The sequence below is a fragment of the Aethalodelphis obliquidens genome, unplaced genomic scaffold (assembly GCF_003676395.1).
Source record: "Aethalodelphis obliquidens isolate GAN/ISIS:26980383/991018 unplaced genomic scaffold, ASM367639v1 scaffold4, whole genome shotgun sequence".
NCBI classification, from domain to species: domain Eukaryota; kingdom Metazoa; phylum Chordata; class Mammalia; order Artiodactyla; family Delphinidae; genus Aethalodelphis; species Aethalodelphis obliquidens.
This window is the reverse complement of record NW_020837948.1, coordinates 74,348,975-74,376,852: the sequence shown is the minus strand read 5'-3', so window position 1 is coordinate 74,376,852 and position 27,878 is coordinate 74,348,975. Positions and strand designations below refer to the sequence as shown.

The 27,878-nt window shown below is 43.9% G+C and overlaps 1 protein-coding gene across 1 annotated transcript; it reads left to right on the top strand.

Moving 5' to 3' along the window:
* The first annotated feature begins 4,612 nt into the window (after nucleotides 1-4,612).
* On the top strand, nucleotides 4,613-23,053 carry IL31RA (interleukin 31 receptor A). The gene is given in 9 exon segments (XM_027101265.1): nucleotides 4,613-4,688; nucleotides 9,608-9,790; nucleotides 10,783-10,884; nucleotides 11,833-11,902; nucleotides 11,904-11,977; nucleotides 13,973-14,113; nucleotides 19,930-20,023; nucleotides 21,208-21,289; nucleotides 22,604-23,053. Coding segments are annotated over 9 exon segments (1,251 nt in total). The 5' UTR covers nucleotides 4,613-4,633.
* Nucleotides 23,054-27,878: the final 4,825 nt, after the last annotated feature.

Below are 27,878 nucleotides of genomic sequence, written 5' to 3'. Positions count from 1 at the left end.
ATCTGTATGTATTGTGAAATGATCACCACAATAAGTCTAGTTAACATCCATCACTATACATAGTTACAGAATTTTTTTCTTGTAATGAGAACTTTTAAGATCTACTGTCATGGGACTTCCCTGGCAGTCCAGTGGTTAAGACTTCACCTTCTAAGGCGGGGGGTGTGGGTTCAATCCCTGGTCGGGGAGCTAAGATCCCATATGCCTCACAGCCAAAACCAAAACATAAAACAGAAGCAATATTGTAACAAATTCAATAAAGACTTTAAAGATGGTCCACATCAAAAAAAAAAATCTGTTGTAGCAACTTTCAAATATACGATACAGTATTGCCAACTATCGTCACCATGTTGATAGCTCTTAATCTCATTTTGGGCAAGGTACATAATCCAAAAAGAAAGGATAGTATTATTTATTAGGCTGAAATTGCCAATATTTGACTGTTTTAGACTTATGAAAAGAGCAGTTTTGTATGATTCAACGTAAAAGTGTATTGCTCTCCCTAGAATTTACTACTCCTTTGCTCATCCTTTAAAGACCAATCCCACACTCTGCATAGTTTGTGGCACAGTATGAGTATCAACATACATTAATTGAGTGAATGTATGAATGAATGAATGAATGAGTGAAAGTAAGGTCAGCCCTGGGAAAAATCACATAGTGATACATTTTTATACAAGTGAAATCAGATAAAACAGCATCCAGGACACAGCCTTGAGCGGGAACTGAATTGCCAAAGGATAGCCGAGGTAGGGGGGGTGTTTGTGTGTGTAATGGGAGCCTGCTAGAGAGTGGAACAGCCATTCCATTGCTTTTGCTTCGGTCATATGAGACAGGATGTTGGGAGGCAGGGATAATTTAACATCAACGGGCAGGGGCAGTGTCTCTTCCTTTGTTTTCTCCCTCCTACCTTGTCTCCAGCCACTGCTATAGTCAGCAGTAATTACTTGGATTTATTTCCAGTCATTCTACTCCAAACAGTAGCTCCGACTTTGAAGATAAGACACCACAAATTACTTAAGTGGCATCACTTTATATTCTAAGAGTCCTTTGATTCAGCATGGAATATTCATAGCGTTGTTTGAGAATTCCAGGACTCCATTAAATGCTGTATTCAAATGAGGCACCACTAATGAGAAACTGTATATTTCTAGGAAGTGCCCTCTTAGTGAAGACCAGTTATTCACAGCTGCTGCATTTTAAAAGTTTAGGGCTGATAACCCAGGCAATGAAGGAAATGGTTTGATGGTTCTCCTTAAGAGCACGGGATAATCTTTGTGAATTTTCTGCAGCCCGTAGTCTCGCTGCACCCAGAATTGCTCAGATTTGGGAGGGTTGATTCACCTCATGTAAGACTTCATTATACTGATATATTTAAACAAAGGCGGGATAGTCTTTTCTAATGACTAGAAGAAGGCTTATATCCCTTTTTCAGGGTCTCCCCTTCTGCTAAATTAGTAACCAGAAAGGGCTTCATAGAATCAGAGCAATCATGGAGATTTTGGGTTTTGAGGTATATTTCATCAAGGCCGTGGTGAAGTTTGAGGTCCATAAAGTTGCCCTCTTATAGAGTATAGCTGACGCTTGAACAGCATGGATTTGAAATGTGTGGGTCCACTTATATGTGGACTTTTTTTCAATGGTAAATACTATAGTACTACACTATTCGTGGTTGGTTGAATCCACCAATGCGGAACCTTGGATGGGGAGGAACCACATATATGGACGGAAGTTATGTGAGTGGATTTCTGACTGTGTGGAGAGCCAGCACCCCTAAAGCCCACATTTTTCAAGGTCAACTGTATATTGCTCCAGCAACAGAAAACTTCATCATTTCCTCCCACGGATCATACTGGATGAACACTGCCAACTTTTGTCTTCTTTAACCATCAATGTTTTACATTCTGTGGTGACCTCTCTTTTCTGTTCCCAAAATCTCCTTCCATTTAGGATACAATTAGTTGAATAGATTCATGCAGCTAAATGGCAATGTTGATTTTCCAGATCCAACTCTCTTGAGTTTATTCCCAGGCTTCCTTGGATGGAGTTTGGAGAGAATTCAAGTTCTTCAATTACCCTTTTACCAGTACATTCTTGATTTACTCCCACAGTTAACTAGGATAGCCTCTGTGCACAGATTTTGCTGGTTGAACTCTCAATTGAACTTATTTCTGAGTTCCTGGGAGGCACCTCACATTTGTTCGCACTTACTACCAACAAGCAGTCACATGTGGTGGTTCTCTGCTGTGTGAGGGGAAGTGGAAAAGGCACTGGAGGACAAACAGGCATTATCATCATCCTAGCAACGCTTGTTGGCTTTCCCCAGTCGTCAGCTCTTTCCTCTCCATGGACACTCTGTGCTCTCCTTGTACTACTGTAATTACAACACTTACCAGGTGATATTTTCTATTACTGTCCATGCTTCTGTCTCTGCAAGTAGATCACTGGTCCTCAAGCCTTTTATCTTCTGCAATTTTTCCAGCTTTGTCTCTGGGTATAACTTAGTACTGTTGCTTTTTCTTTTTTCCTTTAAATTTATTTATTTATTTATTTTTGGCTGCGTTGGGTCTTTGTTGCTGCATGTGCGCTTTCTCTAGTTGCGGTGAGCGGGGGCTACTCTTCCTTGTGGTGCGCGGGCTTCTCATTGCGGTGGCTTCTCTTGTTGTGGAGCATGGGCTCTAGGTGCGTGGGCTTCAGTAGTTGTGGCACATGGGCTTCAGGAGTTGTGGTGTGTAGGCTCAATAGTTGTGGCTCACGGGCTCTAGAGCGCAGGCTCAGTAGTTGTGGCGCATGGGCTTAGTTGCTCTGTGGCACATGGGATCTTCCCGGACCAGGGCTCGGACCCGTGTCCCCTGCATTGGCAGGTGGATTCCTAACCACTGAGTCACCAAGGAAACCCTGTTGCTTTTTCTTAAGGCCTAAAAAAAATTCACAAATAATAGGTGAGTGTTCTCACTATAAAGGAAGCAAGCAATAGCTACAATTAATTAAAATATTTTATATACATAAAATATTCAATATTTAATATTGATAAGATTTTTAAATGCAAAATCCTGTATTGGAATAACAGTTTGAGCTTTAGCACCTGTAATTATTTATTCAATTACTGAGAATGTCAGCCTACATGGTTGGGCCTCCCTACCTTTCCAGTATGCTTTTAGAACTTGTAAAGGCATGTCTTTTGGCTAAGAATTAGAGAAAATTAAGACAACATTGTGAATAGTTAGACGTTAAAAATACTATTACTGGGAATTCCCTGGCGGTCCAGTGGTTAGGACTCTGCACTTCCATTGCAGGGGGCACGGGTTCGATCCCTACTTGGGGAACTAAGGTCCCACATGCCGCGTGGCCAAAAAAAAAATGCTATTACCGTTATAATTAATTTTCAAAGAACACATTTATTCTTCACTGAAAAACTTAAAAAAATTTCCCTTTAAGTTTTATACTCATTTCAATCAAAATGGTTATTTTTGGAGAGATTAGCTATAGCTCTTGAATAACGGGCATTAACTATTGCTGTTATGTAACTAGTCTCTTATTGTTTCATGATGGTATTTTTATTATTATGGATCCAAGTTCTCATTCTGCTTTATTTTGCCTTAGGCATTTTCAATTAGGTATTTCACTTGGTTTGTGTATGAGAAAATGTTATCCCTGTGGTTTTGTCCGGAAATGCTGCATGGGATTTTTTCTAAAATGATTTATTTTGTTGAGCACTCTCCTTTTTCCCCCCCTATGATGATATGTCAGCTGAAAATGTAGCATTTATTTCTTCCTGAAAGGGAGGTATTGCTTTTACATTTGCTATATCCTGAGACTATCTCACCATCTCATCTGGGATGAGATGAGGAGCCAGTGCCAATAGTCTTTTATTCTAATTATTCCACGAACAGTAGTGAATGTCTACCATATACCAGGCACTGCCTTCAACACTAAGGCTTCATAGAGGCATTAGAGAAGCTCCACTCTTCAGAAGCTCCCTATCTGTAGAGAAGCCAACAGATAAACTACTAAATGCCATTCTGTGTGCCGTGTGCCACAGTACAGATGGCATGGAGGGTGGGTGGGACACGGGAGGACTGGCTGGCCGAGTCCATCTGGGAGTTGAGGGAAGGCATTTAGAGGTTAGCCTTGAGCTGAGTCTGGAAGGATGGATTAATTTTCAGGAATAAGGAAGAAATGACATTCTAGGCAGAAGGAGCCACATGGACAAAGTGTGGAGATGCGAAATCGCAGGGTGCTTTTGGGAAATTATGAGATGTCCCATTTGGCTGGAGTGCTCAGGAACTGAAGTGGAAACTGGAGGACTGTACTCTTTCTGGAGTATATTCTTGGTGGCTGGTGCACTTCCTGTATTATGTAGTAGAATGACTTGTGGACGAAATAAAATGTTGACTGGGGTTAATGGAGTAATTATGAAGGGATCTGGGTGATGATAACCAAATAAATAAATAAAACAAAATAAAATAAAATATAATATAAAATATATAAAATAAAATACCTTTCCTCAAAATTCCCAGAATCTGTTTGTCACTGGAAATAGAGTTGTTGAAAAGAGATAGGAAGCAAACTCATTCTTGACTGATGATATTTTCAGTTTTCTTCCCAGCCTCCCTGCATTAACTTGGGGACAATGTGGGGCTGGACACTGTGGATGCTCCCTCTACTCTGCAAATTTGGCCTGGCAGGTAGGTCAGCCTGTGCCCTTTTATGGATTATGTGATTCTTTTTGCATTCTTTGGATAAGAATTGTTAACTTGAGAACAAAGGGACGACACCTGGATATAGGCACACATGGATGGACACTGGGGGATTTGTGGGCTCCCTGAATTTGCGTGGGTGTCTGTATGCATGTTTATATATATTTATGCATGTGCAGATTTTGCAAGATCATATTTTCAAGGGGAGCTACAACCCTCCAAAAGATCAAGATTTGGGCTTCCCTGGTGGCGCAGTGGTTGAGAGTCCGTCTGCCGATGCAGGGGACGCATGTTCGTGCCCTGGTCCGGGAAGATCCCAAGTGCCGCGGAGCGGCTGGGCCCATGGCCGCTGGGCCTGTCCGTCTGGAACCTGTGCTCCGCAACGGAAGAGGCCACAGCAGTGAGAGGCCTGCGTACTGCACCGCCCCCCCCCAAAAAGATCAAGATTCACTGTTTTAGAGTAATGGTTGGTGCTTGCCTTGATAATTTCTGTGTTAAGTGCATTGGTTTCATATAAGACGCACACATAAAAAAATACCATTTTCACACCATTTGCCGTAAATTTCAAGGATAGAAAGGAAAATGAAACGCCATATACCTACAATGGTCCAACTCAAAACTATGGGCCTAATACCCATACAACACCTTGCAGGTCTAAGATGTATTACTTTGATCACATATTATGGTAAAAAAAAATTAAGACCAGATTAAAAAAAGTGGCAATTGGGGGAAAATTAAGACCAGATTAAAAAAAGTGGGGATTGGGCACTGGGGAAGTAGAGAAGACATGTAGTATACATACTAGTCTGCTGAGGCTGCCATAACAAAATACCACAGACTGGGTGGCCTGAGCAACAGAAGTTTATTTTCTCACAGTTGTGGAGACTGGAAGTCCAAGGTCAGGGTGCCTACAGAGTTGATTTTCTCTGACACCTCTCTCCTTGGCTTGTGGATAACCATCCTCTTGCTGCCTCTTCACATGGTCATCCGTCTCTGTATCTTAATCTCCTCTTATAAGGACACCAGTCAGATTGAATTAGGGCCCACTTTAATGGCCTCATTTTAATTAATACCTCCTTAAATGCCCTATTTCCAAATGTAGTCACCTTCTGAGGTACTGGCAGAGAGATGTGAGTTTTGAGGGGAGGGACATAATTCAGCCCATAACATGTAATTGGGGGTCACCCAGAAGGCAGTTGTGATCTGGAGATAATGTCTTCCAGACCTCTGTCCTGGCCTGGCTTGCCCTGCAGCTCCCTGGAGTTACACATGTGGCACTCCAGAGCTTTGTAGATAATCCAGGCAGGTAGGCCTGTGTCTCTCTGTCTCATTCAGCCTCTTTTGGCCACCTCAGAAATCAACAGTTGCTCCCAGTTAATCCAATTTAAAGTTCTGGTGATGAGGATCATGACACCTTTCCCCTCGACTTGTCTTTTTCGATCTTAGATCTTTGTCTTCACTTACCATGTTTCACTTAATAATTTCCTACATAACTGACTCCAATTTCCACACTACTTCCCTTCTAGACTATTCTTCGCTTGGTCTCAGCCTTGCCCTTGTTTTATTTCAAGACATTTTTCAGAACAAACACTAACTTTACAACAGTACCAAAGTGATAACGAGCATAGCAGGAAGAAGGGAGATCAAGAACAGCTTTTTAATTTTGAAAAATATTCCTTTTGCATGTGGGAAATTCTCTGATAAGCAAGAACATTCTCCTTATCTTTCTTACAGGAAAGTTATGACTGTTTCTCCTTATTTCTAAAAATAAGGGAAATAGTTATTTCTAGAAATGTAGAAATATGGTTATATGTTTTTTCTTAAGAAGGGGGAGAAGGATAGATGTGTGAGAGGGGCAAATCTAGACTTCAGTTGTCCATGTTTAAAAAACAAACATTCTGTTTTAATTTTAAATTTACACAAATATTGTGAACATAGTGTAGAGAATTCTTATATACTCCTCATCCAGTTTCCCTCATTGTTACTATTTTATAATACCATAGTGTATTTGACAAAACTAAGAAACTGATACTAGCACACGACTATCAAGTAAATTCCAGACTTTATTTGGATTTCACTAGTTTTTCCTTAATGTTCTCTTTCTGTTCTGGGATCTAATTCAGGGTAGCATACTGCATTGAACTGTCATGTCTCCTTAGTCACTTCTGGTCGGTGACAGTTTTTTAGTTTTCCCTTATTTCTCATGACCTTGGCAGTCTTGAGGAGTACTGCCAGTACTCCTGTTTTTGTTTTTTTTTATTGTTTTTTTTCTGCTGTGCGCGGGCCTCTCACTGTTGTGGCCTCTCCCGTTGCGGAGCACAGGCTCCGGACGCACAGGCTCAGCGGCCATGGCTCACGGGGCCAGCCGCTCCGCGGTATGTGGGATCTTTCCGGACCAGGGCACGAACCCGTGTCCCCTGCATCGGCAGGCGGACTCTCAACCACTGCGCCACCAGGGAAGCCCCCTGTTTTTTTTTTTTAACATCTTTATTGGAGTATAATTGCTTTACAATTATTGTTGTGTTAGTTTCTGCTGTATAACAAAGTGAATCAGCTATATGTATACATATGTCCCCATATCCCCTCCCTCTTGCATCTCCCACCCACCCTCCCTATATCACCCCTCTGGGTGGTAACAAAGCACCGAGCTGATCTGCCTGTGCAATGAAGCTGCTTCCCACTAGCTATCTGTTTTACATTTGGTAGTGTATACATGTCAGTGCTACTCTCACTTCGTCCCAGCTTACCCTTCCCCTTCCCTGTGTCCTCAAGTCCATTCTCTACGTCTGCGTCTTTATTCCTGTCCTGCCCCTAGGTTCTTCAGAACCTTTTTTTTCTTTTTTTTAAGATTCCATATATATGCATTGGCATATAACATTTGTTTTTCTCTTTCTGACTTACTTCACTCTGTATGACAGACTCTAGGTCCATCCACCTCACTACAAATAACTCAGTTTCATTTCTTTTTATGGCTGAGTAACATTCCATTACTCAGATATGTGCCACATCTTCTTTATCCATTCATCTGTCGATGGACACTTAGGTTGCTTCCATGTCCTGGCTATTGTAAATAGAGCTGCAATGAACATTGTGGTACATGACTCTTTTTGAATTATGGTTTTCTCGGAGTATATGCCCAGTAGTGGGATTGCTGGGTCATTTGGTAGTTCTATTTTTAGTTTCTTAAGGAACCTCCATACTGTTCTCCATAGTGGCTGTATCAATTTACATTCCCACCAACAGTGCAAGAGGGTTCCCTTTTCTCCACACTCTCTCCAGCTTTTATTGTTTGTAGATTTTTTGATGATGGCCATTCTGATGGGTGTGAGGTGATACCTCATTGTAGTTTTGATTTGCATTTCTCTAATGATTAGTGATGTTGAGCAGCTTTTCATGTGTTTGTTGGCAATCTGTATCTCTTCTTTGGAGAAATGTCTATTTAGGTCTTCTGACCATTTTTGGATTGGGCTTTTTGTTTTTTTGATATTGAGCTGCATGAGCTGCTTGTATATTTTGGAGTTGAATCCTTGTCAGTTGCTTCGTTAGCAAATATTTTCTCCCATTCTGAGTCGTCTTGTTTATGGTTTTCTTTGCTGTGCAAAAGCTTTTAAGTTTCATTAGGTCCCATTTGTTTACTTTTGTTTTTATTTCCCTTTCTCTAGAAGGGGGGTCAAAAAGGATCTTGCTGTGATTTATGTCGTAGAGTGTTCTGCCTATGTTTTCCTCTAAGACTTTTATAGTGTCTGGCCTTGCATTTAGGTCTTTAATCCATTTTGAGTTTATTTTTGTGTATGGTGTTATGTTTTTTGTTTCTTTTTTTTTGCGGTACGCGGGCCTCTCACTGTTGTGGCCTCTCCCGTTGTGGAGCAACAGGCTCCGGACGCGCAGGCTCAGTGGCCATGGCTCACGGGCCCAGCCGCTCCGCGGCATGTGGGATCTTCCCGGACCGGGACACAAACCCGTGTCCCCTGCATCGGCAGGCGGACTCTCAACCACTGCGCCACCAGGGAAGCCCCAGGACCATCTTTGATGTTCATTTAAACATACTTCCTGTGGATTCCAATTTTGTAGGCTCAGGTGTGTTGTAGGTGGTGAGGAGTAGATGAAGGGAAGAGCCATACGCTGTGGTCTTCTGAGCCCCACCCCTTCATGCCCTCCTTCCCTGCTTCCCCACACCTCCGATAGTCCTCTCTTCTGTGTGTTCAGAACATTGCCAATAAGGGAGCTCTCTGATTTGATTAAATCCCAGGTAAGGGATTTGAAGCCACATGTTCAACTTTTCTATTAAAGGAACCCTGCGGACTGTTTCCCCACCTGCGTTTTTTGCTAGGCCTGCAGAAAACGTAGTCATTTACATATTGGTCCACACCTAGGTACTTTGGATGGATGTGTCTTTCTGCTACAGACAATTCTTTCTACCTTGAGAATAGGACTCCGTAGCCAGGTTGTATAGCGCCAGCCTAGACAACTGAAATTTGAAACCATCACCCTGGTATGATTTTAGCGTCACCATCTTCCAGCTTCCCAGCCACAGAATTACAGGTGCCTGAAATTCTACCTTTAGAGATTCATTCTTTGTCTCAGGCTTGCTTTCCTTTGGACTTGCAGAGACACCAGAGCTACCCTGTAAGTCGTCTTAGTCATCAACCTTCTAGTAAGATTCTTTGCTGGAAATAGGTAAAATTGGGGAAGATAACAAAATGTGAAGAAGGCAGTTCATCAAATATTGAGGGTAAGGAAAAGGGACACAATAAAAGCAGTAAAAACAGTATCATAGGGGAAGGCTGCAGTGGGGATCCTGAACTTTGACCTTCTTTACACTTTGGGCAATGAATGGTTGTAAATGTTGTTGGTGCACTTGGAGGATGAGTTGGGTGTTGTGAAGCAGTCCTCTTTTCTCCTTTCAGCATTTCAGTGCATTGAGGCCATGCAGACCTGCTTCACTCAGGACCAGCTGGTGGTGGAGTGGCAAAGCTCTGCTCTGGAGGTGGATACATGGATGATTGAGTGGGTCCCAGATTTGGACTCAGAGTCCTCGACCATTTCCTGGGAATCTGTATCTCAGACCAGGAACTGGACAATCCAGCAGGGTAGCCAGTGCAGAGCCCACAAATTCCCTCTGTGTAGGATTCCGTTTCATTTTCATCAGTTTTTAAATCCTTAACTTTGGCTTCAAAACTGTAAGTGTGAGTAATAGAATTTGACAAGCTAGGGCAAGCTTAAGGAAGTGTACTTCTTGGCATTTCCCAGCAATACTAGAATAGGAAGCCATAGGTATCAGACCAGGCATCTGGCGTGTTTCCAGGTGGAAAACACCATCTTGACACCCACCATCAGAGAGCTCTTCCCAGATATCTTGATCACGTGGATAACACCAGAGTTTGTATCCCATCTGTCCTACCCAGGGCACCTCCTTCAGTTCTGGTTGCCTGTTTAAGATCTAGGCCCCTTCCCCAGGTGATTGATACAGGGAATAGCCTTCTTTTCAAGAAAGCCCCTGCTCCATGTAAGACACATAAGTGAGGCTTTACTCTCCAACCATTTCTTAATACTTAGTAGCATCCACATGAAGAGTTATGCTTATGTAGGGATGCAGACAGAAGAGGTACAATTTATGGTACCTGAGTTCTCTAGGGTGATATGCTATTGAAAGAAGGGTTAAGTTTATTCTGTAGTTGCCCCCAAATCATGTAACAAAATCAGTGATGGAGGAGAGACTGGAGCTCTTACTTCTCCTTTCCTGGGTGGCTCTGTCATTTTGTCAGAGTGGTGCAGGTTTAGTTCTAATAATTAATTTTAAAATGTTAGAAATGGAATAGACATTAGAGACCATCCAACCTAACTTCCTTATTTTCCATATGTGGAAACTATAGAAAAATAAAATATCTTCTGTAAGTCATAGGACATAAGTCTTAGTCTAGCTTTCCTTCTTCTATGCCATGCTCTGCACCTAATGCTTGTTTCTCTCTCTTCCCACTCTCTCTGTCCCCCTCTCTCTCTCTTTCTCCCTCTCCTTTCCTCTCCATCTCCCTCCCTCCCCAACCTTCCCTCTCTCTCTTTCCCCCCTCCCCTTTTTCCACAGATGAACTAAAACCTTTCCAGTGCTGTAACATCTCTGTGTATCCAATGTTGCAAGACCGAGTGGGTGAGCCATATTCTATCCAGGCTTATGGCAAAGAAGGTGGTATGTATGGACAAGTTTCTGTTGAGGAAAGGAAACACTGGGGCCTGTCCAACATTTACACAAGGCTGTGAAGGCCTGTAGCTTGTTCACAGTTGCTTTAGTGCCCATCCGTGCTGCACCTTAGCTCATAGTAAGCTATGTATGTTTGACCCAGTTGTGGTCACGGTATGGATTCACTGAATTTTTTTTTTTGGCTGCGCTGTGTGGCATGTGGGATCTTAGTTCCCCGACCAGGGATCGAACCTGCACCCCCTGCATTGGAAGCGTGGAGTCTCAACTACTGGACCACCAGGGAAGTCCCTGGATTCACTGAATTTTAAAGCTGGAGTAGACATTAGAGATCCTCAAGTCCAAGCCCTTCATCTCACAAATGGAAAATTGAGGCTCAGAGAGGTGAAATAACTTGCCCAAAGTCACAAAGAAACTCAGTGCAGATAGCGCTGTAAGCAGAAACAACATTTAGCTAAGACCAAGTTAGGAACCCTAAGAGTTATTCGTAACTTGGAGATGCTAAAACATTATTTATTTTTAATTGTGTAGTGATAAGCCAGGGTTTTATTGGCAAACCACTCAGACTGTATCTTTTTGAAAGTTAACATCTTCCAGATTCAACCTTAGGAAATATATCCTGTCACTCAGAGGTAGCCCATGGAGGCATACTCTTTAATTGTTTGATAATAGCTATTACAGGTATGAATGAAAGAGCTGGGCTCCAAGTCAGAGTGAGAGGTCTTGTTCTCTGGTCTTGGACACTGCTTCCCTTCCTGTTCAAGATGGATGATTCTAGACAACAATTTTCTCAAACAAACTGATTCATCAGTTCCCTACTCTGCCCCCACCTCCCACCCCCAGCACTGATTAGTCTGAGGACTGGCCAGAGATTTTGTGGGGCAAGGATCTGCTGGGGTGTAATTCGGTGTTTATTATTTATCTCCCTGTCCTATAAAGGTCCATCAGCAGGTCCCATGACAAAGGCGGAGAACATTGGTGTGGAGACAGTCACAATTACATGGAAGGAGTCCCAAGAGTCAGAGGAACGGTTTCATCAACAACTGTACCATATTTTACCAAGCTGAAGATGGAAAGGAATTCTGTAAGTGAGCTTATAGACAAGTTGAAAGAACCCCGAGCCCCAGATAGATGCTATGGATAGACCTGCTATAGGGGTGACTCCCATGGCTGGTGCCCTGCCACCTTGCAGGAATCACTCAGCTTCTTTGAGCTTCTCTGAAAATGGGGCCAAGGGCACCCACCTCTTGAGTTTTTTAGAGTCAGGTGAGAGTGAAATGACTGTACCTGAGAGTCCGGTAGGAACCAGAGGGCTTGATATAATTTGTGCCTATCAGGCCGTGAACAGGTGGGCCTTCTGGGAGCTTCCTGACCTCTATTCCAGCGTGGGGCATAACCTGGATTAAAGGCTGGAGGGGGACAGGCACTTACTTCAGTGCAGGACCCTTTACCATGACTCCTACTGTCCACTGCTTTTTTTCTTGCATCTACAATATTGCCTAACATCCTGAGTTCTGGGCTGGGCTTGGATTCCCATTTAGGCTAATTTGTTGTTGTTGTTGTTACAGTAAATTACATATAATACAAAACTTACCACTTTAAATATTTGAAAGTGTACAATTTAGTGGCATTAAGTACATCCATAATGTTGTGCAACCATTACCACTACCTATTTCTGCCCCAGATAGAAACCCTGTACCCATTCAGTCACTACCTTACCCTTGTCCCACAGTCCCTGGCGACCACAACATTGCTTTCTGTCTCTATGGATTTACCTATTCTGGATATTTCATATAAACAGAATCATACAATATGGGGCCTTTTTTTGCCTGGCTTCTTTCACTTAGCATAATGTGTTCAAAGTTCATCCATGTCATAGCATGTATTAGCACCGCATTCCTTTTCATGGCTAAATAATTTTCTATTATATGGATAAACATTTTGTTTATCCATTCATCAGTTGATGGGACATTTGTGTTGTTTTCATCTTTTAGCCAGTGTGATTAATGCTGCTATGAACATTGGTGTACAACTATCTGTTTGAATCTCTGCTTTTTATTCTTTGGGGTGTATTACTAGGAGTAGAATTGCTGGGTCATATGGTAATTCTAGTTTAACTTATTTAGGAACCACCAAACTCTTTTCATAGCAGCTACACCAATTTACATTTCTACCAGCAATATATATGAGAATTCTAATTTCTCCATATCCTTACCAACACTTGATATTTTCCATTTTAAAAAAAAGTGTGGCTATCCTAGTGGGTGTAAAGTGCTATTTCAATGTGGTTTTGATTTGTACTTCCTTAATAACTAATGATGTAGAGCATCATTGTACTTGCTCTTTGGCCATTTGTGTATCTTCTTTGGAGAAAGTCTTTTCAGACTCTTTGCCATTTTTTTTATTTTTATTTTTTTTGCGGTATGCGGGCCTCTCACTGCTGTGGCCTCTCCCGTTGCGGAGCACAGGCTCCGGACGCGCAGGCCCAGCGGCCATGGCTCATGGGCCCAACTGTTCCGTGGCATGTGGGATCCTCCCGGACCGGGGCACGAACCCGTGTCCCCTGCATCGGCAGGTGGACTCTCAACCACTGCGCCACCAGGGAAGCCCTGCCATTTTTAAATTGGGTTGTTTGTCTTCCGGTGTTGAGCTGTTAGAGTTCTGTGGGGTTTTTTTTAACATATTCTGGATACAGATTCCTTATCAAATATATGATTTGCAAATATTTTCCCATTCTGTAAGTTGTTTCTTCACGCTCTTGATAGTGTCTTTTGATGAAGTTCAGTTTAACCTTTTTGCTGCTTGTGTGTTTGGTGTCATATTTAAGAAATCATTGCCAAATTCAAGGACATATAGATTTATCCTATGTTTTCTAAGCGTCGTATAGATTTAACTCTTATATTTAGGTCTTTGATCCATCTTGATAGGCTAATTTTAATCAGAACATGAATAGAGAGATTGGGGTATGAGGTGGCCAAGTTTGGAAGCCCAGGTTCGAATGCTTTTATATCAGTGCCACTAAAGCACAGTTTTCACTTGGGTTTGGCTGTGGTGTTTGACTTTTATATTTTTCCTTTAGCCAAGACAGTCAACTCCAGCATCTTGCAGTATAGCCTGGAGTCCCTGACACGAAAGACCTCTTACACTGTTCAGGTCATGGCCAGCACCAGTGCTGGGGGAACTAGTGGCACCAGGATAAACTTCAAGACATTGTCAATTAGTGAGGACTCCTTCAGTCCCTGGGAATGTCTCCTTGGCATTTCCTTTAGGCTAGTCACAGATGATGTTTCCCAAAGGCAGGGGGAGGGCAAGTGAAAGGGAGAAGTTAGAAGAACCATTTGCTCTCTGACTCATTGGCCTTCCTGGAAAGCATATGGGTGAGGAGGGAGGAGGGAGAGCAGGAAAATTGAGAGCTGAATTTGGAAAGATGGGTCATTTTGCTTCTTCCTGGGTAGCCCCGAATCTTCTTAGGGAGGAGGGATCAAGTGAATGCCAACTTCACTGTCACTCCAAACCAGCTCCCACCTCAAGGCTATCCCCAAGTTCATAGTCACCAGTCCCTGTGTGTCAAACAAGGGAAAGCCTTGGTTGATCAAGCACCATTGGTCCACTTAACCCCATTGTTTGTGGAGTTTTTTGAGTAAAAAAGTGTATAATATGTTCTACTAATCAGCTTTTATATTAAAAAATGAGAGCCAGAGGGCTTCCCTGGTGGCGCAGTGGTTGAGAGTCCGCCTGCCGATGCAGGGGACACGGGTTCGTGCCCCGGTCTGGGAAGATCCCACATGCCGCAGAGCGGCTGGGCCCGTGAGCCATGGCCACTGAGCCTGCACGTCCAGAGCCTGTGCTCCGCAACGGGAGAGGCCACAACAGCGAGAGGCCCATGTACCCCAAAAAAAAAAAAAAAAAAAAAAATGGGAGCAAGAAAAATTTAATAAATACAACAATAATGTAAAATATAATGTGATTCATACGATGGTTATGGGGAATATTCAAGAGGGAAAGAAGACAGGCTGAAGAGGGAGATGAGGAAGAAAGAAGGAAGGAGAATGGGAGAAAACAGAGAAATAGAATGGGAGAAACAGAAATCTCTGTCTTTGAATGACAGAGGTTTGATTTTAAGGATATACTAACACTTTAAAAAAAATGAAGCTTAAAAGTGAAGGAACATTGCAAAATTTTCAATAAAAGCTATAAATAGTCTAAGTATTCTTGAAATTCTCCTGTTCATCATCAGGCATCCAAAAGAATAAAAATAGCTTATGGTTCTGGAAAATGTGAGTAAAACATGTGTTTTTACACAGAAAACATGTTCTGTTTTTATTGACTAACATTGTCTTTTGGGAGTTCTTTTTGATATTGCTCTTTAAAGTCTTTTAAAATCATGTTATATTTTCACAACACTAGGCACAAATTGCATTATCTGATGGAATTTTCTCTACGGGTCAGATTGAAGGCAAGAGCCTGCCTTGGAGACTAGAAGTTTCTTACCCTTGGTTCTTTTGTTTGTTTGCTTTTCATTTTTTTATTGGAGTATAATTGCTTTACAATGTTGTGTTAGTTTCTGCTGTACAATGAAGTGAACCAACTATATATATACCTATTTCCCCTCCCTCTTGGACCTCCCTCCAACCCCACCCCCCCAATCCCACCCATCTAGGTCGTCACAGAGCACCGAGCTGAGCTTCCTGTGCATGTTCCTGCTAGCTATCTGTTTTACACATGGTAGTGTATATGTGTCAGTCCTAATCTCCCAGTTAGTCCCACCCTCCCCTTCCCGCCCTGTGTCCATATGTCCATTCTCTACATCTGCATCTCTATTCCTGCCCTGCAAATAGGTTCATCTGTACCATTTTTCTAGATTTCACATCTATGCATTAATATGCGATATTTGTTTTTCTTTTTCTGGCTTACTTCACTTTGTATGACAGACTCTAGGTCCATCCACCTCACTACAAATACCCAATAAAACCTTCCTATAGGAGTTCACTGTGGTTTAAGCGGGTGTGCTTAATTGTTCTGGAATTTCTGATCAATTGAAATTAAAAAATCTTGTTGTAATAATAGTGGTTTTGCCACTCCCGGTTGTTTGAGATGGATCTGTCCCGTGTTTGGTTGGGGTCTGATTCAGTGTGTGTTGCCACCGGCTGCTCACAGGTAAAGCAGAAATTCTCTTTTACCAGCAAGTTTCTGCTTTTTATTTTTAGAATAAATCATCAGGGAAATGAAGAGAGGATGCTTTTGCTTTGGGTTGTGGTCAAGGACTGATTAAATAATTTAGTGTCCCCGGCACACACTAAAAATCACACACTTCGGTTGTGATCTCAGTGGCATATTTGTTTGCTTATGTTTTATTGCAGATGTTCAGTAGTTCATTACTTTCTCTTATTTTTTTTCTGAAAATTTAATTTGCGGTTGTAACTACAGTGTTTGAGAACTCAGCATCCTTGTTTTCTACAAATACTGATTAAAACAAAATGCTGTAAAATGTAAAACATTGTAATTACCTTCCCATGTCTTTGTTGTATTTGTGCTGAAATGTTTTCACATTCCTTTGTCTGGAAGAAATTCTTTGCTTTCGTTTTGATTATGTTGCTTACCTTGAAATCAATAGGTTTTGATATTTTCTCTTGGAAGATTTTATATATTTGGGGAATATGTAATATATCTAATAAAAGATAAATATTATCATGTAAACAACAACAACAAAAACCCTCATACCTTTTTATGGCTGAGTGACATTCCATTGTATATATGTACCACATCTTTATCCTTTCATCTGTTGTTGGACATTTAGGTTGTTTCCATGTTCTGGCTATTGTAAATAGAGCTGCAATGAACATTGAGGTACATGTGTCCTTTTGCATTATGGTTTCCTCAGGGTATAGTGGGATTGCTGGGTCATATACTAGTTCTATTTTTAGTTTTTTAAGGAACCTCCATACTGTTTTCCATAGTAGTTGTATCAATTTATGTTCCCAGCAACAGTGCAAGAGGGTTCCCTTTTCTCCACACCCTCTCCAGCATTTACTGTTTGTAGATTTTTTGATGATGGCCATTCTGACCAGTGTGACGTGACACCTCATTGCAGTTTTGATTTGCATTTCTCTAATAATTAGTGATGTTGAGCAGCTTTTCATGCGCCTCTTGGCCATCTGTATGTCTTCTTTGGTGAAATATCTATTTAGGTCTTCCACCCATTTTTTAATTGGGTTGTTTGTTTTTTTGATATTGAGCTCCATGAGCTGTTTATATATTTTGGAGATGAATCCTTTGTCTGTTGCTTCGTTTGCACATATTTTCTCCCATTCTGAAGGTTCTGTCTTTTCATCTTATTTATGGTTTCCTTTGCTGTGCAAAAGCTTTTAAGTTTAATTACGTCCCATTTGTTTATTTTTGTTTTTATTTTCATTACTCTAGGAGGTGGGTCAAAAAAGTCTTGCTGTGGTTTATATCAAAGAGTGTTCTGCCTATGTTTTTGTCTAAGAGTTTTATAGTATCTGGTCTTACATTTAGGTCTCTAATCCATTTTGAGTTTATTTTTGTGTATGCTGTGAGGGAATGTTCTAATTTCATTCTTTTACATGTAACTGTCCAGTTTTCCCAGCACCACTTATTGAAGAGGCTGTCTTTTCTCCATTGTATGTTCTTGCCTCCTGTGTCATAAATTAGGTGACCATATGTGTGTGGGTTTATCTCTGGGCTTTCTATCCTGTACCATTGATCTATATTTCTGTTTTTGTGCCAGTACCATACTGTCTTGATTACTGTAGCCTTGTAGTGTAGATTAGTCAGGGAGCCTGATTCCTCCAGCTCCATTTCTTTTTCAAGATTGCTTTGCTATTCAGGGTCTTTTGTGTTTCCATACAAATTGTGAATTTTTTTTTTCTAATTCTGTGAAGAATGCCATTGGTAATTTAATAGGGATTGCATTGAATCTGTAGATTGCTTTGGGTAGTAGAGTCAGTTTCACAATATTGATTCTTCCAATCTAAGAACATGGTATATTTCTCCATCTGTTTATGTCATCTTTGATTTCTTTCATCAGTGCTTTATAGTTTTCTGAGTACAGATCTTTTGCCTCCTTAGGTAGGTTTATTCCTAGGTATTTTATTCTTTTTGTTGCGATGGTGAAAGGGATTGTTTCCTTAAGTTCTCTTTCTGATTTTTCATTGTTAGTGTATAGGAATGCAAGAGATTTCTGTGCATTAATTTGTATCCTGCCACCTTACCAAATTCATTGATTAGTTCTAGTAATTTTCTGGTGGCATCTTTAGGATTTTCTATGTATAGTATCATGTCATTTGCAAACAGTGACAGTTTTACTTCTTCTTTTCCAATTTATATTCCTTTTATTTCTTTTTATTCTCTGATTGCCATGGCTAGGACTTCCAAAACTGTGTTGAATAGGAGGGGCAAGTGTGGACACCCTTGTCTTGTTCCTGATCTTAGAGGAAATGCTTTCAGTTTTTCACCATTGAGAATGATGTTTGCTGTGGGTTTGTCACATATGGCCTTTATTATATTGAGGTAGGTTCCCTCTATGCCCATTTTCTGGAGAGTTTTTATCAAAAATGGGTGCTGAATTTTGTCAAAAGCTTTTTCTGCATCTATTGAGGTGATCATATGGGTTTTATTCCTTAATCTGTTAATATGGTGTATCACATTGATTGATTTGCATATATTGAAGAATCCTTGCATTCCTGGAATAAACCCCACTTGATCATGGTGTATGATCCTTTTAATGTGCTATTGGATTCTGTTTGCTAGTATTTTGTTGAGGATTTTTGCATCTATATTCATCGGTGATACTGGCCTATAGTTTTCTTTCTTTGTGACATCTTTGTCTGGTTTTGGTATCAGGGTGATGGTGGCCTCGCAGAATGATTTTGGGAGTGTTTCTCCCTCTGCAGTTTTTTGGAAGAGTTTGAGAAGAATAGGTGTTAGCTCTTCTCTAAATGTTTGATAGATTTCACCTGTGAAGCCATCTGGTCCTGGACTTTTGTTTGTTGGAAGAGTTTTTTTTTTTTTTTTTTGGTACGCGGGCCTCTCACTGCTGTGGCCTCTCCCGTTGCAGAGCACAGGCTCCAGACGCGCAGGCTCAGCGGCCATGGCTCACAGGCCCAGCTGCTCCGCGACATGTGGGATCTTCCCGGACCGGGGCACGAACCCGTGTCCCCTGCATCGGCAGGCGGACTCTCAACCACTGCTACACCAGGGAGGCCCCTGTTGGAAGATTTTTAATCATGGTTTCAATTTCATTACTCGTGATGGGTCTGTTACTCTTGGTTCTTATAGATCTCCCTGCTTCTGTGTTTGATCCTCTACCATCTGTTTTCCACACAGCAGCCAGAGTTTAAAATCCTAGACCCCCTGCCTAAAACCCACCAGTGGCTTCTGTTGTATTTTGAATTCAATCCAAACTCCTTCCCATTGCTTTCAGGACCCTTCCTCATCTGTCCATTCCTGACCTCACCTCCCACCACTTCCCGTTTATGTTCTCATTTATGCTTTTCCTTCTGCCTGGAATGCTTTCCCCAGCATGAATGTGGGCAGTTCCTTCTCATTATTCACATTAGCTCAGATTTCACTTCTCCAAGGAGTCTTCCTTTGCCACCCTATCTAAAGGTGCTAACCCCCTACCCACTTTACCCTACTCTCTATCACCCCATTTTATCTGAAATAGGTTATTTATTGTCTGAATTCTTGAGCCAGAAGGTAAGCGCCACGAAAGTAGGGATCTTGTGTTTCTTGCTTCTTGCTATTTATTTTATTACCCAGAAGAGTGTTTGGCAAATTGTAAGTGCTCAGAAAATGTTTACTAGATGAATGAAGTTGGAGGATGAATGTGGGGAACACAATTTCTGTCAGTATTATTCAGGGAGAAGAGAAATTGAATGAATTTGAATTAAATTGAAAGAAAACGTTTAGGGTATATGTTGCTGAAGCTACTGGAAGAAAACATTAATCTTTGATTTTTGTCAAGAAAGTAAGGGGCTCAACCTGCTACTGACTTTTGTTCTCCTTTTCTCAAAGGTGTCTTTGAGATTTTTGTTATAACTTCCCTGGTTGGAGGTGGCCTTCTTATTCTATTCATTCTGACGGTGGCATATGATCTCAAAAAACCCAAGTGAGTTTGTAGACAACAGTGTGGGCCCTCAAAATCGGGAGTGGAAAGGGGTGGAAGACACCATGGGTGGAAGAGGGCACACTGCCGTTAAAGGGTGTCCATTCATTTATTGAGTTGGTACATATGTATTGAATTTATTGTATGCCTTACACTGTGGCACATCAGAATTCTAACCAAACAGGAGGACTTGTACCCCCGACAGCGCTGTGCACCGGGCCTAGGACTTTTTGAAGCCGGGGAAAGGCCAGCTGCCCCACAGGCCTTGTCTTCTGTGTTCGGCATCTGAGACTAGAGTTGGGGAGAAGATCCTCTCTCTGTGCGTCTAGAGGGGACCCGTGGCAGCAGCAAGGGCCCTCAAGGCCACCAGCCTCTCTCCCAGGCAGAGCAGGGAGCAGGGTGCCCATGGAGTTAGAGCACTGGCCAGCGTATGCCCAGCACAGGCAGGTCCTTGCTTGTGGCGCGGTGTCGGAGGGCTCGCTGAGGGCCATTTGTCCTGCCTGCTCTGGCCACTGTAGGGAAGGAAGCTTGTCTTCAGGGTCTTGTGCTTTCTCTCTCCAGAGAGCCTCATTCTACCCTGAGGGTCAAGGGCTCTCTCCCCATTAGACCGCTCTCTCCAGAGTTACACAGTCGTGGGCCTTCTCTGCCAAGCAGCTGTGCTTAGTTATGGCCAGGCTAATGTCAACCTGAGTCAGCTTTGGGTTGTAAGCAAGTCATCAGCACACGTTCTCGTACATTTTGCATGTCCGACAAGCTCCCAGGTGGTACTGATGCTGCTGGTTGGGACCACACTTTGAGAATCACTGCTCTGAAGTGTGGGTGTCTTGTAAGGCTTAGAGTGTTACCTTTCCTGGGGAATAAAATCTCAAGGAAATGGCTCTGTGATCGTGTGATTTTCGGCATCAGGACCAGGGGGTGGAGATGCAGGGTGGGAGAGCAGGGAAGAGTAAGAAAAGCTTTGCCTGGGGAAAGGTCTCCTCCCATCACGTCCCATAGTTGACTTGCAATTTCACTCCCCAAAGTACTTTGCTTTCCCAGTTTCTGTCAGGAGGCTGTGAGCTTGCCCTTATTCAATAGGGAGCCATACGATTCCCTGCATCGAAGCCCTGCTCTTTGGCTTGGCCATGCAGTAGAAGTAAAATTCTTCTTGGACTCACTTCCTATTTTAAAATCTTATCTCTTATTAGCAAATGAAAGCACCTATGTTGGCCCAGTGTCCCCAACCCTGCTGAAAGCAGTATAGCCATGTGGCGTGGAGATGATTTAAAGGTAAACTCTCCTGTTTTTGTTAAGGAGATTGTTGAGCAGGCTGGTTGTGGGAGGTGGACGGGGTGATGGACTGAGGTTTGCATAGGGTTCACATAAAGAGAACTCGAGGTTAAAAAGTCCCAGGGAATGGCTGGCAGGACAGGTGGAATCAGCCTTCCTGGAATGACTTTGACCTCATTCTTTGGACAAGAGGAAAGGGCTTTACCAGGCTCATAGGACGCAGTGTTTACTGGGCATAAAACTGGTCCTATAAAGGGTGCCACGGAAGAGACACTGGCCCTACCCTTAAGGACCTGACTGTCTAATTAGAAAGCAGGAGAACCCAGCTATAAGATTGGAGACCATTTAAAAAGCAGCCAAGAGCAAGTTAATCTAGAGACCACCTGGGGACCCGAGGGGCCGCTAATGTGCATTTCTGTCCAGAGGCTGGGGCAGGCTGCATCAGATTGTTTTTCTCATATTGGAGACATTGGCAATGGGGTTTTCTAGGGAGTTATCCATAATAGAAACCTCCCATTTTCATACATTTTTAAATTGAAAACTGTTCTGAAATTTTAAGGTTTAATTTCTCGGTTAAGTAGAAAGAAGCCCAATCAAATATAACCTTTAAATCCTTGTTATTGAAAGACTGTTTCCAGTATTCCTTGATAAGGAATTTTTAATATTAGCCCCTGTTTCAACTCAGAAGTCTTTTTTTAACACGGACGTGAAAATTATTTTTATTATTTATTTAATTAAATTTTGGTTGTTTCTATTTTCTTCTCTATCATTCATGTGTTACCTTATTTCATTTCCTGCTTACCAAAAATTATTAAGAGAGTGAACTAATTCATAGGCAGTCTTGTCTGATGTCTAAAATGTTTTTTGAATCATCTGTAGGTCTGGCCTCTGTAGCAGTCACTTATTAATCACTCACTATACGCCAGGCAGTGAGCTAGGCTCTGGGGATACAAAGATGTCGGACACCACACCCACCAGGAGGCCACCTTTGATTTTCTGGTGATGTTGGACAAGTTATTTGTCTTTGTGATAATTCTAATTTTGATGCTTCCATCTTCACTGGGATTTTATGAGCATATGATTATGTGGAAAATAGCCTTGAGCTCTCTAGAAGAAGAAATTGTTTGAATACACTGCATTCTTCTCAGGAAATGGACCACTCTTGCTAACCTCCCATGGAAGGGCACCACTTCTGGCCTCTAAGAGGGGGGCTGGTCCAGAGGTGGGGCTTTGGGTGTCCCAAGCCTAATAGCTTTTGGCTACATCATATGTGGCCCCCAAATGACCATTGGGGTGTCCCTTTCTCTTTTCCAGGATAAGCTAAATCTGAAGGAGTTTGATGACTCTGTGAACACAGAAGAAGATGGGATTCTAAAACCATGTTCTGCCCCCAGTGACCTTATTGACAGGTTGGTGGTAAATTTTGAGAATTTTCTGGAAGTGGTTTCCACAGAGGAACCTGAAAAGGGTCAGGAAAATATCTTGGGAGGGGAAAAGAATGAGTACATGACCTCCCCATATGGGACTTATTGTCCCGCAGTTTCAGTCAAGATTCCACCGAGAGAATCGCAACACCTATGTTCTAGAACGCCAGAGGGGATCTGCTCAGAAGCCAAAGAGCATCCTCTCCCTCCTACCCAAGGTTTAGGGCCAGACCATCTCTGTGGGGAAGGAGCACCAAACCCATACTTGAAAAATTCAGTGACAACCAGAGAATTTCTCATGTCTGAAAAACTTCTAGACCAAACCCAAAGAGAAGTCTAAATGCCGCCACGGCTTGAATCCCCCTACGTCTCAGTGTGCATGACTCACAGAGAGAAGACTTGGCTACAAGAGCTTCCTTGGCGTCTCCCCATCCTGCTCGTGTTAGAGGAAGTTTCGCACACCCCCGAGTGACGCGTTGAGCTTGGTTGGCCCAGACGTGTAGCTTGCTTGAGAAGAAAGAATGGTGGACTTCCCTGGTGGCGCAGTGGTTAAGAATCCGCCTGCCAATGCAGGGGACACGGGTTCGAGCCCTGGTCTGGGAGGATCCCACATGCCGTGAAGTAACTAAGTCTGTGCGCCACAACTACTGAGCCCACGTGCCACAACAACTGAAGTCCACATGCCTAGAGCCCGTGCTCTGCAACAAGAGAAGCCACCGCAATGAGAAGCCTGCGCACTGCAACGAAGAGTAGCCCCCGGTCTCCGCCCGTGCACAGCAATGAAGACCCAACGCAGCCAAACATAAATAAATTAATTAATTAATTAAAAATAAAGACTTAAGGGCTTCCCTGGTGGCACAGTGGTTGAGAGTCCGCCTGCTGATGCAGGGGACACGGGTTCGTGCCCCGGTCCAGGAAGATCCCACATGCCGCGGAGCGGCTGGGTCCGTGAGCCATGGCCGCTGAGCCTGCGCGTCCGGAGCCTGTGCTCCGCAACGGGAGAGGCCACAACAGTGAGAGGCCCGCGTACCACAAAAAAAAAAAAAAAAAAAGATTTAAAAAGAAAGGATGGTGATCAGCCTGAGCACTTTGCAGAGGAAAAGCAGTTTATTTTCTTTTGTTCAGATAACAAGCTCTCGCTAAGGCCTCTGACGGATTGACTTGGAGGGGCAGTGGACACCAGAGGCGGACATATCTGGCCTTCCTGAGGAATTGGGCCATGGGCACAGTCTTTGCTGGGACCACTCCTCGCAGCTCCAAGAGAGACTTTCCCTGTTGCCAAAGAACAGTTGCTTAGTTGGCACTTGGGTGGTCTGCCAGGAGGCGAGGCTCTCTCCCTCCACCTTGACCTCCCTGGCTCCAGGCTACACCTCTGAGGTAGCGCTGACACCACTTTAGAGATTAAGTCTCTCTCTCAACATAGGGGTGGGAGGTGGTGTGGCCCTCCTGATGGTGTGCCTGAAATGCCTCATTACCCTCATTAAATCTCAAGTGTCTGTAGCAAAACCCCCGCCCAGGGCTCTTGCCCTTGGTCCACTGCATGGCTGGGGATGGAGGAACGAGGGAGGGCCTTGGCAGCGCGCTGGGGAACGGACTCTCGCTGGGCCGGCAGGTCCACACCACTGTCCAGACCACTGCCCCGCCCTGCAGACAGTTCCTGGAGGCCCTCGCTGCCCCTCTATCTTGCACCCAAGCCTGGGAATAGAAAGATACCAAAGACTGCAGCAGCTTTTTACAGGGACTCTGTCCCCTCACACTGGCTCAGAGCCCAGGAATGCTTACTAAACACACCCTTCAAAGACCTCTTCCCAGAAGCAGCTGAGCAGGGCCTGTGCACATGGAATGCTTAGCACCTGTGCTGCTCCAACACCAGGATTCCTCTGCCTTCGCGCGGCAAAGCCCAGGGCTTGCAACCATGACTGGAGCCTCTAGCTCCAGTGCTAATGGCAGATACCTGGGAACTTATGGCTGGCACTGGGCTCCTACCCTGAGCACAGTGACATCACGTGACTTCCTGACGTGTGGCTAAGACTCACCTGGCCATCAGGGGAGGTCGCTGAGAGCCTGGTGAGATGGGGGCAGCAGGGCACAGTGAGCCCGGCATTTGCCAGAGAGAAAGGCTGACAGTAATTTTCCTGAGTGCTTGAGAAGTCAGTGCTTGTGTAGCAGGCACAGACTTCACAAGCCACCGACTCGGGTGTGCAAAACCATCACTTTACTCTTCTAGAACTAAACTTAATTTCTGGCCCAAGGCCCTGGCCTTTCGAAGTGGCCATGGCCCAGTGCAATGATTTGCGTCGCCTCAGGTTTGTAACTCGGTCTCACTGGGGATTTTGTGCCCCGTCCACCCTGGGACTGGCTCTGAACGCCAACAGATGTTCAGGAGAGCAGCGCGGAGTCTGCTGCCCAGCGCTGGGCAGGGATGTGCCTCCCCGCCTCCCCGCCACCTGCCTCTGTCCTCAGCCAATGGCTGCATCCTTATCACAGGCACAAGCAGGGTGATGCTTTCCCAAAGCTCTCCTCGTTAAATCTCCAGCGTCTGTAGCACCCTCCCACCCCCCAAATTCGTCACTCCTAGTTTACAGAACAGCAACTACTGATAAATCAAGGAATAAGGGGGGCCTGGAGCAGGGCTCTGGGGAACCTGTGTCCTGGGAGTGGAAAGGGACCAAGCGAAGGGGATACATGGGGTCCCGGCTGTGGTGGGTTCTCTCCACCCTGATACCTCCTCCACCCCCGACTGTTGTGATGTGGGCACTTCTGTGAGCCGCCAGTCCCTCAGAGTTCCAGACGGGGCCCTTTCCACCTGCTTCTGATTTGTGAACTCACAGGAAGTCCTAGCTTGGTGCCCCAAAACTCCTCCCTCCCTCCTGTGACCCTCTGCCACCTCCAGCTGAGGGACAGTGCAGGGGGGCCGGAGGAGCCCCTCTAATCTTGTTGGTCTCACACCTGGGTGAGGCTTTTGAACCTGAAGTCCAAGAATTTGATGGCTGGGGAGAAGAAAAGGTCACAGGTGGCTTCTGTGAGTGGGTTTCAGAGATGAAGATGTTACCCTCTTCTCTCCTCCCCTTAATTATTCATTAAAGCCTGAATGAATAGTTTGCAAATACCACACCCTGGCCCTTCCTCTTTTCATTTCTTCTTCCCTTTTCTCACTTTCCTTCTTGCCTCCTGTCTTCTGCTTCTTTTTTCCCACAACTGCCAGCAGCTTCTCATCTTTTTAACACTTCCTTTTTTTTTTCCCTATTTCTTGTTTCTTTTCTTTTTATTCCTTTCTCCCCTTCCCATCAGCCCCGCTTGTATGATTTCCAAATTTACTTTTGCTACCTTTGAGGGCTAGGGAAATCAGGGTCCTCTGTTTTGTTCTAGACGGTCCAAGATAGTTTCATAGGAGTCAGCATCTCCTCTAGTAAGAGGGGCAGGAAGCCCAGAAGCGCATTCTGCAGGCCACACACTTCGCTCTCCAGAGCAGATCACAGGACATGGCCTAAAAGAAGGCAGTGGTGACCTTCCTCTCCTGGAATCGAGTCATGAACTGTCCCCACTCCCAGTGTCCTGCGCTGCCTCTGTGACTGGAGAAGGTCATCTGCGTTTTGTCTGTTAACTGTCAGAGAGACGTTGAGAGGACACAAACAGGAAAACTTGTGTTTTAGCAAGGTCATTAAAAACTGATAAAATTCCCGTTAGAGTTTTCTAGGGCTCTGGGAACCATGCAAACAGCTACGTTAGTGCCCTATCAATAGCCTTTCTTTTACAATAATATCAGGGGAAAAAATGTTAAAGAATGGCAGAGAAGCCAATCTGTGGTTAAAAAAGAGAGATGATACCTTCATTCTTTCTCGGGTGGCTACAGTAAAACACAGTAAAAGCACCAGGTCGGGGGCGGGTCCGGGTGGGGAGGGGCGTGGCTTGAAAAGGGCCCCAGCCGTCCCCAGGCCGCTCCTACCTCTTGCGGGGAAAGCCCGTGCGGCCTGCCGGGCGCGCACGCAGCCCGCGCCCCACTCACTGCTGCCGCCGCAGGCACGCTTCAGCCCAGGGCTCAGCCAGCCAGCCCTCAGGCCCAGTCTGGGCCCTGTTTCTGTGGGCCCATGAGCCAGAAATGATCCTGACATTTTGAAAGGCTAGAAAACGAAATGAAAGGAAGAATAACGTTTTAATGAGGTGTGAAAATTCCATAGAATTCAAATTTCGGTGTCTACCGGTGAAGCCTAATTGGAACACAGCCACGCCATCCTTTATGTGTCACCCGCGGCTGCTACCCACAGACAGAACTGAGTAGTAGCTGTGACACAGAGTTTCTCCTACAGAACCTAAAATGATCACCATCTGGCCCTTTACAGAAACAGTTTGCTGGCCCACCCCTGTGTAGCCCACAGACATGGGGCTCAGACTGCACAAAGCACTTTAACTTGGAAATGGTTGCTAATGAGAAAAAAAAAATCAGACTGTGTCATCCTGGGTTTCTAACAGGATAGGGACGGCCCGCTTAGAGGGGCACACATCCCTGGCTCGCCAGAGCCCTCGCAGTCGCTGTCCCTGCTGCCCATAGCCAAGCTGGAGACTTGATGGCTACTTACCACTCACTCCAGTGGTCCTTGACCCAGGTCATTTTATCTCCCATCCCCCAGCCGTCACATATTTGGCAATGCCTGAGGATCCGAGCTAACCTCTGCCCTGGGCCCACGTCCCTTGCCATGGGTGCTGTTCAGCCTCCATACAGAGCTCTAGGTGGCACTCTTTTTTTTCTTTGTAAATTTAAATTTTGTTTTGGATTCAACTTTACAACAACATCGACGGCAAAAATCTCGTAATACCAACTATTTATATCATTCTTAATTCACGCCTGATATGATCTGTGTGTCCCTGTACATGTTTTCATCTACTGCAAGTTATATATTGATTCGATTGCAGTCTCCCTTTACTGTCACTTATTATTTCGTGTGTAAAATTCCATGTATGAATATAGCTCATGGTGGCTACACAGAACCCCTCGGTGTACCTGCGTGTTGTGGCTTGCTAAGAATTGTTTTAAACGTCCTCTTCGTATAGAGAGACACTTTAGGGAACTTCGTTGCACAAAATTTTCTTTTCCCACCTTTGTCCTCACTCCTTGGGACTGTTTCCAGAGGTAGAATGGCTGTGTCAGAGTTTTATGGTTACTGCAT